Below are 12,155 nucleotides of genomic sequence, written 5' to 3'. Positions count from 1 at the left end.
ACTAGGTTGCAATATTTCAAAACCCTTGTGTGAAGCATTCAAATACATTTTCATAGACACAACTTATACAAAGGTTATATGCACATAGTTAGGATAGGCGGCAATAGTAAAATGATTCTATCGCAATTAACAACTGCCCATATAGAATCGAATCGCGAAACGAGAATAAGCGACCGTTTGTTGCTTCACAGTGAATCTCCACAGCAGCGTGATGCTCAAACAGGTCATCGAGAGAAATTCGCTATCGCACTGGTGTCCATTCTAAGTTAAATGAACCATGTCGGTTTTTTGTTGCTGAGGTGATATCCGTCTCTCTTTGATGGCCATCCCTGTTTTATAGTAACAACGTATGTTCAACTTATGAATAGTCCGGACCAATTCAGATTCTTGGATTACAGTTCCACGTTCGGTTTAATGATTATTAGTTCGTCGAATATATGAAATACATTTTTTGTCCCAACTCTACATCATACACGAGGATAATTTTTCACTTGTTACAAACCGGTACAGCAAACTACCCTCTTAAAAAAACGTTCAACGGTGGTCTTTCGTTGGTCAAATACGTTGTATCGTTGGTCCAATCAACGATTATTTCGTGCAGTATGCCGTTCAACAAACGCTCAACGATCAACAAAACATGATCGCTTGCTGAGTGGAAAATGGTTCAAGTGGTAATTGTAAATCAGAGTGTATACAAACGTGTATATCTATTGTGGTATTGAAACTGTGGAGATGTTTCGCTGAGCGAGAATAATGCTAATATGAATTATGAACAATCGTTTTCGCTAATTTTTGTATGATAACGTTACTTAATGTATGGTAACGTTACTTAATATTGTAAAATTGACCTTGAGCATAAAGGAAATAGTCAATAAAATTACCCGAAACGTCGATTTATCGTGTTCTAAATAATAAGAGAAAATGGAACGGAACTATAATTTATGCTCGAAATACCATTCTTGTGGACGTGAAGAGTCCCGGGTTGACGGTTCAATGCATAGGGCGCTGGTCTTACAAGCCAGTTGTCGTATGTTCGAGCCTCGACCTGGAAGGATTCATAGTGTCAGTAGGATCCATAGTACTAGCCATGCAATGATTCTGTACACTAAGAATCGGCGGCGAAGTCTGTTGAAACAGAAAGGCCAAATTCCACAAAAGGAATGTAATGCCAGCACTTTGCATTGCTTGTGGACGTGAAGATATGGTTCCGATTTATTCGGGTAACGACTTGTTAAAACAACTACAACACTTCTGTTAATTCTACTATATTATATTACTCTAGTTATATTTTTTTATTTTTATTTATTTATTTATTTATTTGTCTTCGATTAGAGTAAAAACTATCGCACAGACTTATTATTATCTATCTAGTCTAAAAAATTTTTTAGTTCTGCCAAATATAAATTATTTGTGTTTGATATAACTACTCAATAATAGAAAGGGCTAGGGCTAAACTAAACATTGACGATCCATTTGTATAGGACTGAAAAAATCGTACAAAATTTGTTAAATTCATAAGATATGTCAAAAGAATCACCGTCACGCTATCTCGTGGTGACCACGCTGATTGGATTCATTAATGTCGCTCTGTTCAATTTCGAAGAGAAAAAAATCAGCATTTTGTACACAATCTGTCTATTGGGTAGAAAATAATATGTCATAGAGAGTCATTTTCGACAACGTGTATATGAAAATGGAACATCGTTCCGGAATGAAGCGAATCAATTTTTCGAAATCTTCTAAGTTTTCTTGGTACATCTGGCACCAATGATCACTTTTAATCAGAAATTCTCCAGAGGGATGTTCAGTGAAAAGCAAAAAGAGAAAAGATAGATGTCGTCTCTTGCTCTTAGGTTATAGCATAAGCATAAGTGCAAAATAGAAGCGCATCCAAATTCTGTGTGGACAGCCATTTCAAAACAAAAACATTCTAGAGGAAATTTTGTGAGCTTAACAAAACACTAAAAGTGCCAATTTTCGAAAAAGTTCGTGTTCTACCTGGTGGATAATCATACGAATAAAATGCGTATGACACGGTATTCGCGCAGTCGGCCGGATTACGGTGGAAGAGGTTCATATTATAGAGGCGGTCGCCGTGGATTCGGTCGATATATGCACAACAGACGCTACAACTATGATCAAAATTATCGAGGATGGCATCCCAACCGGTATGGGCCACCAAATGATCGCTATCGACGGGATTATAATACGCACGGGGACCACCGATATTCTTCGAGTCACTATCGCTCACCATCGCGATACTACGATCACGAACGTTATCGGGAACGGCGGTATAGGTCTTCTAGTGAGAACGAATCAGGAAGCTCATCCATGGAAAAGTCACCTTCGCGAAAATCGAGGAAAACAGAACGCAGCCGATCCGAATCACGGGAGTCTGGGTCGGCGGCAAGTCGAGATAATAGCTCCAGCACGGCTTTGAGCAAGATCAGTTCGGGAAGTAGTTTCTTCGCTGAGGTAGAAGACAGTGACGCGTACGTTAGTCCCGATTACGATGGACAGTCCAGTCAGGATAGCGATGAGAAAGATGGTAAGAAGAAGCACAAACGTAAGAAGCGGAAAAAGGGAAAGAAAAAACGGGAAAAGGAACGAAGACAACGAAAAAAGTTAAAGAAACGCAAGAAGGAAGCTCTGGAAGAGAGAACCGGTCCACCGGATCCCGATGCAAACCAACCGAAGGGAATTTTACCCCCGGGAAAGAATATTCTTGTCAGCGTTCGTTTCGGCGAGGGCGAGCAAGACGAAAATGCTGCGGAAAAAGCTCATAAAAAATCAAAGAAAAAGAAATCCAGCAAAAGAAGGTTAAAATCAGGACTTAAATTAAAATTAGAACATCCCAGAAATATGTTCTTGGATTTGTTGGATGTAAGTTTTGTGTCACGTTCAGCAGGTATTGGTTGAGTAATATTTTGATTTTTTTTCAGCACCCGTCTGGAAGCCAACGAAAAAAGCGTAAGCTTGATGAAAATATTAAACCGGTGGCAATTATTGACCTGGATCGATCACCAGGGAAACAGGTCATTTCAAGTCCAAGGGAAATTATCGTGCTTAGCGACGAAGAAGCCAATAGCAAGAAAAAGACAAAAGCTAGTGCTGAATTGGTCGGTCCAAATACACCACCGGAACCGGCACCTAAATCACCGGAATCGTATAATCCGTTTGACCCTACCAAATCTTCCACACAATCACCCACTTCGGGACATAATCTAGGTAGCATATCGACCGTGAGCTATTCAGAGCACCACCATCATCATCATCTCCATTCGGGACACCATCTGCGCCAGCGCCAAACGAAAAATAAGCATTTGTCGCAAAAGTCAATCGATCTCAATAGTGCCGGAGAGCATTACGACGATGGCATTTTAGACCTGCATCCGACATCGCCGATGGACCACCTGTCGCCACGAGCGCAGTACCGACTATCGCCGCACAAAGCTTATCAACCGTCGCCGAATAAGAAGTCGGCTCATCAAATGGCCACCGCGACTGTAACTTCCGGAGCGCAAGGTCCCGAAGGGTCAACCATGCTTCCGTTCGGAGATGACATGGATGATGGCGATATTTCACCGTATTCGCCACGCTCCAGTGACTGTGATGATCACATGTTCGATCCGCCGATCGAAGGTGGTAATCCCTCGGCCAATGGCAGCGGCTACCATCAACCGAAAACCATAGCTCTCACGGTGGACAATCTACGGAGGGTGTTCGGCGATGACAAAAACACACTGTACGGTGACTTGAGGAGGCCCAACGAGGCAGTTGCGCTGGTCGATGAAATGTACAAACGTAAGTCAATACGGTTGGTTTTTGTATGTTCGGATTGGAGAATAATCTTTCGGTCTTTTTTTCCAATTCTCAGCTCAGAAAGTTACAATGGAAATGCTGGACGATATGCCGAGCTCTGCAGTTGATTTGCAGATTAAAGAAAAGGTTTGTATTTGTTTGTGTTTCATTGGATTCCATCGAATCGATGGTTATTTTCTCTATATTTTGATATAGCTGATTGCGAAGTTGCAACGTCAGGAGCGAATAATCGAGGAAGTGAAACATTTCCTGAAGCCACATTTCAACAAGAAACGACTCAGCAAGGAAGAGTACAAAGACATTATGAAGAAGTCCGTTCCCAAGGTAAGAAATTTTAATTGAAGGTTTAGTTTTCGAGCTGTTTTTATTCAGTGCAAAAAAAAACAATCTATGGTTCGAATCATTATTTCATTAGTGTCATAATTGAAAATATGAATATTGAACCCCAATAATTTCGCACCGATTTCCCCCGTTCCAGATCTGCCACAGTCGCTCCGGAGAAATCAACCCCGTGAAAATTCAGAACCTGATAATGGCTTACGTTAAGAAGGCGATTGCCAAGAGACGTCTCGCAACATCCAGCCGGAATGCAATCGTATCCTCTACCACGGCGGTTACGTGACTCCCATAATTACAGGCCTGTCCTATAGGCCGCGAATGTTGATTTCGTATTTGTTTACGTTTTTCGTGCTATGAATTCTCTAGAAATGTCCGTGTAGAACGGTTCCACAGCAGCTCGGTGCGGTACGAGTTTAACAAAAACCTTCTACTAAAATTTGCCTGAGTTTGCTGAAACAGTCATACTTAGAATGGAATGAACTGTACGTGGAATACGTTCTATTGCCCGGTTTTTGTAACTTACTGAAACTGCGAAAGTTGTGCAGAATTCAATAACCGCAAAATACGAAAAAGGATTAGGGGAGACTGCAATTTGTATGATTGTAAAATAGATGATTAAGTTGAAAGTAAACCTGAGCAGGAAAGTTTAATTTATGAAGCGAATATTTTATATTAAATATAAATTTCTAATCCGTACAGTTGAGTCGTAATTCAACACTATTTCTAATTATTAAATTGCATTGTTCTACAACAGATGATGTTACTAACGATTAGTTTTCGAACGGTCTAATAACAAGAAAATGTATTATCTGCATACCGCAACTATTAGAATTAATAGTTGATCGAAACCTAAAAAAATAACACTGACTTTATAGTAAAATCTTAGATGGCGTTCTATAAGTGTAAAGTAATCAACATTTTCAATCATTCACACAATAAAAACATGCACATGAGGTGTACCATAGTGCAAATTTAAAAAAGACAATGTTTTGTTGAGGTTCATTAATTGAGTTCCTCGGTTCGCCCAATTACCTTGTTTCTGTATTTCGATTGAATATGTATTTGTGTCTCCTTGAAGTTCCGTTTGACGATGGCTCCATACAAACATTTCTACTGGGAGGTGCTCTGAAGTATTCGGAGGATTCATAGTCTTAAGCACCACCTGGATGTTTATTTATTAATTTTTAGTAAAATTACAAATTGTATTCTTAACTATAATCTAATACAAAGTAAAGAGTTGGCTTGTATTGTGCTACGTAGACGCTGCTCGGCAGCAAATGGAAATTGATAGTCTATGTCAACTTCTCTTTCTGACCAGCCTAGATAGCCGTGTAGTGTTAGTAGCGGTTCTCAACGCGGCTAATAATAACACCACGATCCACTTGTCCCGATGGTATAAGTCCACCAAACAGGTAAGCTGTGTGGCATCTGGCGGTATTATTTCAACCAATAATTGATCCTTCTGGTTTCCTGTTCCATGTCGTAAATAGCCACTAAAACGGAAGCTCGCCATTCAAGGTGTATTTCCGTGTTGACGACTTAATGACTGCAGGAGCCTAAAAAGACAGTCGTAAACGGAACATTTGTGGAATTTGCCCTTGCGGAACTCAAAACTCCGTGTCACAGTTAGACTGACTAATCGAAGGTATAGACAGAATATATGTCTACTTTTCGGCTTATTTGCCGTATAACCGGTCTTCGCCAAGTGATGACTTCAGATTATCAGCCTCATGCTTGTTTACGGCCGTATGTGATACGTTCGAAAGTATATCAAATTCGTATTCCCGTATTCGTAAAATCCCCAAACCCTCTGCGCACGGGCTGGTCCGATCAGTAGTATCTGCAAAAAATATGTTGCATTTTTCTTGCAATTTCGTCTTGTTTTCGATAGTCTACATATTTTTTTACATTGGTAAAATCATGCATTTACAATAAAATAAAGCCCATAAAGCATTTTCAAAAAGGACCTAATAGATGTAAAATTTGAAGGCTCGACAGAAAAAACAGCATTTTACTATCACCCCGATTCTGTATGTCAGGCTGACTAGTAATAATTCTAGTCAGTGACGTTAATTTCAGCGCAAATTTCTTCTAATTTCGCTTATGCTTTGAATTTAGAATTTTTCGGATATCCGGGAAGAAACAAGTAGGGCATAAGAGCGGAAGTACGCTTTTATGCTGGCTACGGTTCTCCAGCGGACTGTACCTAGGGAGGGAGAACAAGGTTTATTTAATTAATTTGAGGATACTTATCCAATTCTCTTGTTCGAGAATTCCTTGGATTTGATGTGCTGGCTTCCTGGTGGCGACGTCCGTCTGGGTGGCTGGTCGACGTCCTTCTGGGGGGTTTCTTTCAAAAACAACAAAGAACTGCAACACACTGTTTTCTCTGGTAACTGATGACTGATTTATTTTTTAATTTCCTTAAACTATATATACATGAATCTTATGGTAAAATATTAAAGATGTTGCACGACATGCAGTGCAACATTTATTACTATCTCCCTTTCTCCTTAGATGCTGACGTTACCATTCGTCAGCACGGGTAAATAATTCCTATCTACCTCACTACTACATAGAATTTGGTATTCAATGTTGCGCTTGCATTTCGCGCTATCCTTCTCTATTCCCTATCACGTACCGACGCTTTCAAAACTTGTTGGTTTTTGTCAGCACGGGTAATCAATTCATATTTCTACCAGACTCAAACATGACCGTCGCCAGACTACCTTTCCTTCTTTTATTGCAGTCCTTTCGGGAATTACGTATTAAATTATTTTATTACCGCAACCTTCCGAGAGCTGATTTGACGATATTCATTTAATGTTCCTTTTCGGGCAATTGTTTATGTTTGTCCCTTCGCATTTCGTCATGGTCTTTGCTAATTAATTTTACTATTGCCATCGGCACCAGATTATCTGGCGTCTCGACCCAACTTAAGCTTCCTTTGCTATTTGAATTAGCGCTTATTGATGCACATGGGATGCGAGAATTGATGGAAAATTAATAGCTCTCACGACTGCGCCGGAAACGCCTTATCGGTTCAAATCGCTTCTCGATCATAGTGCTCCTTTAAGCACGTTGTTTTTGTGGTTGATAATTAAATTTAATAATGCCAGTGCAACTGACGCAAGCTCTACGCTCGACATTCCCGGCCCCGTAAATCTTCTAGAAGGTTTACCCTATTTGATAATCGAGCGATTGTCATGAATGAATGATCATGAATTAATGATAAAAATTGCGTTCGTCCTCTCTGTTAAGTTTATTATTCCTATAAATAATTGCAAAGACCTTATTTTATAACGAACTTTCAGCCGTATCTCGCGGAAGTGGAAACAAACACTCCGCCGGTCTTCTGGAATTTCGTGTTGTATTACATTTTTTAATACGTAAATAGATAACTATTACCACGTACATAATACCTATCAATCCTACACCCATTATTACATATTCAAATATGGGTTCACCTACATCTTGTTCCTTATGGCCATCCGTCGTTATAGTGAAAATTTTGTTGTCAAATGGATTCGCAGGCTTATTTAATTCTGCTAATGCCGTTTCATTCTTCTCTAAATTGAAATTAATCTGAATTCTTTCTTTAAAGAATAAGTTTGTCCGCCTTTCTTCCCTATTCACGAATCCATATATAACACTCTTATTATTTTGGATTTTACAATCGAAATCTAATTTAACTACAGCCACCTTGTATGGTGGCGCTATAATAGAATTCTTGCAGTGAATTATAATACTAGTTGTGTCGCTGGCGAAGTAAAGCACCTGGTTCTCATCCGTGAGTGAAATCATCTCGGCGTATGGTGGCGATAGGTGCGTAATATTACAGCGGCTTTTCGAAAGTTTGTGTGCCACTAATCCAGATACGCAGTCAAGCTCCTTATGAACCGGGCTAGGTTCCACGATAAAATGAGTTTGGTTCATCCGTACTGGTTCCGTAGTTGGGTAGAAATATTCCCCGTTATGGTCAATCAGTATGCGTGGTTTTCCTATATCAATGATGGCATGATTTTCCATATGAGGTACAGGAATAATTCGAAACATTTCGTACACTGTTTTGCTGACAACTACAGTGTACATTGCGATTACGATAGTCCCATTGATCTGCTGCGTTTCATATTTTACCAATGAGGATTGTCGAAGAACTGTTAGTCCTGCTGGCAATGTTGACGAGATGTTGTCGAACGTTGCGGTAAGTTCTTCCGTCGAAAGTGGATATGATCTCATCCTTTTGTACTTGTGAAGCACTGCGTCAATAGTCTCTCGAGAAAGCATGATTATCTCGATCAAACGACTTTCCAAGTACTCCGTTTCACCTAGGGCGTACTTTTGCTTCAGGTGGTTTGTTTCCTTCATCAGATCGTAGAATTGATCGTTTAAGGTATTTCCCATCTCAGTGGTCTTTCCATTTAACTGAACTAACGACTCAGATAACTGATGTATTTTTTCATTGTCGTGCATTCTTATTGCTTTTAGTTCAGTTTCGATGTCATTTTCACCGAATAGGAAGCTCCACAAGAATCCAAATATCCCTTTTGAGCGTCGAGATCTTGTTCGCTCATAATCAATTTCGGAAATTGCATCCGAGCATAATTTGTCGAAGACGCTCAAAATTCTATTCATATTTTCATTTTTTATGTCCTTGGTCATGCGCTTCCTTGTTGCTGACATATTGCATCTTATGCCTTCGATCAATTCCCGGTCTTCATTCGGCGATATCGACGTATTTATATTCGTCCGCCATATGCCCCGTTTCATAAAGGTAGTTCCTATGTGGTCGAGAAATACCCCATCTTGCTCGACCGGTGTTACTAATAAGGAATTCGCCGTGCTGAGAACTGCTGCTGTAGTTAACATAGCTGCAAGTACAGAACGAGGAGAAAAACGAATAACTGGTCTTTTCTTTTTACCCGATTGAGAAATATTGTTAATTTCTCGTTTCATTTCAATCCGGTGATCTTCAAACTTAGGATCAGCGGATTCAGTTTCAGATACGTGCATTATTACATGCTCTGATTCTTGTTTACTTTGCGTCGGCTCAGGAGTTAAATCCTTCCTCTCGACGTCCAATATCGCGAGTTTAGCAACTGCGCGCCTAAAAGTACCTTTTCCGGTGATAACTTCAGCTTGTCTAGCTACGCCATCATCAGAAATGATTAATTTGACAACACGTCCTTTCAACCACCGTCCAGGTGGTTCTTCATTATCTACCATTAAGACTATATCATCAGTCTTAATTGGTTTGACATCTCCAGTCCATTTCTCTCTGGTGATAAGTGTTGGAAGATACTCTTTCTTCCATTTATCCCAAAATACCTTCATGGCGTGTTGAATCCTTGCCTGCGAGTTCTTATCGTAAGGTTTTGGATCAATCTCGAAGGGTGGTGCATATTGTCCCGGCCTTCCTAAGATCGCATGGAAGGGGGTTAATAGCTCATCATTCACATCCTTTAAAGCTCTATGTATCAAAGGACGTGAATTAACAAACCACTCCGCTTGAATAAAGGCTGATCGCAGCACTTCACTCGTAGGTGTCCTTTTAGACATATCGTCTATCATGACACTAAGCGCCTTCTTTATTATTCCTATTAACCTCTCCCATACGCCTCCAAAATGTGGAGCCGCTGGAGGGTTAAACACCCATGAAATTTCTAACTCTGCGGCTTCTCCTTGTCTCATTCTTGTGTCGAGTTCTTGTAGGAGGCGTTTCAACTCTCTTTCGGCTCCAACGAAATTAGTTCCGTTGTCGCTGTAAAGCTGAGTTACTTTACCTCTGCGACACTGAAAATTCCTAAAGCATACGAAAAAGGCATCGGTACTCAAATTTTCTGCCATTTCGATGTGTATCCCTCGAGTTACTAACAAGTAAAAATAACTACCCTTTTTTGACATTTCTATCTTTTGAACATAGAAAGGTCTAAAATAATTCATCCATTATACTAAAATGGAAACGCGTTTACAGCAGTCCCTACACGTGAGAGAAGAGCTATCATGACTCTAATCTTGGTGTCAATAAAGGGATATAATTTTTGTTTTAACTAATAGTTTTTTGGGCATATAGTCCTTTATCATCCTTCTTTCTTCTAAATAAGGAATGTCTTACCTTAACATGATTTTTATTTCCTTTTAAAATTCTTCTATTTCAGCAATTTTGAACATTAACTTTTTTTTTCTTTCATCGTCCAAGCAGGATCGAAGTTATGTTTGGAAGTAATTGATATTTTCCATTCAAAATATTAGTCTCTGCATACTTTTCTCCAAACAGAGAATGCCCTGACATCTATAAATTTGATGTTTGAATACTTTGTGCCGTTTTTTTTTTTGAAAATATCTTCCAATTCAGTCCAATCATTAACGAGCGAATTCTTCAATCGAACATTTTTCCACAGTCGGAGGTGGTTCGCTACATGGTTCCTCATTCGACACACAAAGGTAGCTTGGGAACCAGTCATTATTTCTCTTGATTCAAGAGGGGTTTCCGAATTCGAGCGCAATGAAGGAGTTGTACGTGATGGACTTACGGATGCACATACCAACGATACACATGGCGGTGGACTTGTTTCTTTGAGCAGTTTACCCAAATTGTTGCCTGGTAGTAGTTCTGGTATAGGTAAGGAGTTCAGAGAACGTCGAGGCGTTAATCCATATGATTTGGCACTTCGTATCATTTTTTCATCTGATGATCCACCCACGGAATTTTTCTTAAACGTAAAATTATCCGACGTTAACCCCCCGTGTAATGGCATGACGATATAATTATTTGTATGTTTACTATTGACATCCAAATTTGCATGATAAACCAATTCCCTTTTCCATTCATATTCAAAGGGTACACTGAAGGGTTCATCGAGAGCATTGACAGGAGCGGTGACTTTTCGCTTAGTCACCGTCGTAGACATAGCTAAAACTTTAGCGCTATTGTCAAATGCATTCCCAGGTGCTGGTGCCATACCAACAACAGATTCCATTTTGTTCTGTTCGTCGGTAGATCCTAATGTGGCACTTCTCACCGAGGCAACCACATTTTCCCCAAATGCTTCCGTAGACGACCAAAGATTTGCTTCCAGTTCTTGGACTTTTTCAGAATTTGTGAAATCGGAAATCGTACTTGAGGATCTTGGAGAACTTAACATTCCGTTCTCGCTACCAGCGGCGTCCTCATCGAATCCGGCAAAATCATTTTCATTACTATCACACTCTAACTCTTCAGAATCGCTTGTGTTCTCCTCTGAGCCAGTGGTTATTGTAATTCCAGTTGTTCCACCAGTCGTACTTGGCTGCAGCATATCATATCGGTGCAGCTTTGGTTGCTGCTCCATTCCTCTGGCATTACCGATAATCTTAGGCAAGGTTTCATAATAACTTTTCCATTCAATCGAGTTTCCTGAATTTACTGACATTGCGTCTTCTTTCATGCTCGTATTCTGAATGGAAGTCACGAGGGATAACATGGTCCTCTCGTGTATTCTCATCAGCTCAATAATTGCCCTGCTGCTGCCATTTTTTGCTTGGAGTGCCATATTTGTCACTTCCAAGTCCTTCGTCATTGCAGCGTATTCTTTTTTACGCTGCTGGCATTTCATACAGTACCAGTCCTCTGGTCTTGGTGGCCGTTTATCAAGATTCACACAAGATAAATGGAACCACCTATCGCAATCATCGCAAGTTATCATTTCGACCATTGCACGATCTTTCTTCGTGCAAAGGCGACAATGTCCATTTGGATTAGACACAAATTCCATCTTTGTAATTACAAGAGGAGGTTTCTACTCTCGAATTTATTGACAATATATCCTGTCAATATTTGATTTATTAAATAAACTCTTCCCTTGAAATAGTTTGAAACAACTATTCCCGAGGCTGACTAATCGTAAGTGAATTAGAAGGAATTTAGCGACACGCTCCTCTCTGGAGCCACCAAAATGTCAGGCTGACTAGTAATAATTCTAGTCAGTGACGTTAATTTCAGCGCAAATTTCTTC

At 40.0% G+C, this 12,155-nt stretch overlaps 1 protein-coding gene across 1 annotated transcript; it reads left to right on the top strand.

The window, feature by feature from the left end:
• Window positions 1–1,733: 1,733 nt before the first annotated feature.
• Window positions 1,734–5,103, top strand: LOC131434753 (uncharacterized). The gene is made up of 5 exons (XM_058601836.1): window positions 1,734–2,883; window positions 2,943–3,804; window positions 3,878–3,948; window positions 4,018–4,146; window positions 4,301–5,103. Exons 1-5 carry the CDS (start codon window positions 2,023–2,025, stop codon window positions 4,442–4,444), a joined length of 2,067 nt encoding a protein of 688 aa, XP_058457819.1. The 5' UTR covers window positions 1,734–2,022; the 3' UTR covers window positions 4,445–5,103.
• The last annotated feature ends 7,052 nt before the right edge of the window (window positions 5,104–12,155 follow it).

This window comes from Malaya genurostris, chromosome 1, assembly GCF_030247185.1.
Source record: "Malaya genurostris strain Urasoe2022 chromosome 1, Malgen_1.1, whole genome shotgun sequence".
Taxonomy (NCBI): domain Eukaryota; kingdom Metazoa; phylum Arthropoda; class Insecta; order Diptera; family Culicidae; genus Malaya; species Malaya genurostris.
The sequence above is the reverse complement of the archived record's forward strand: the minus strand, read 5'-3'. Positions and strand labels throughout refer to the sequence as shown.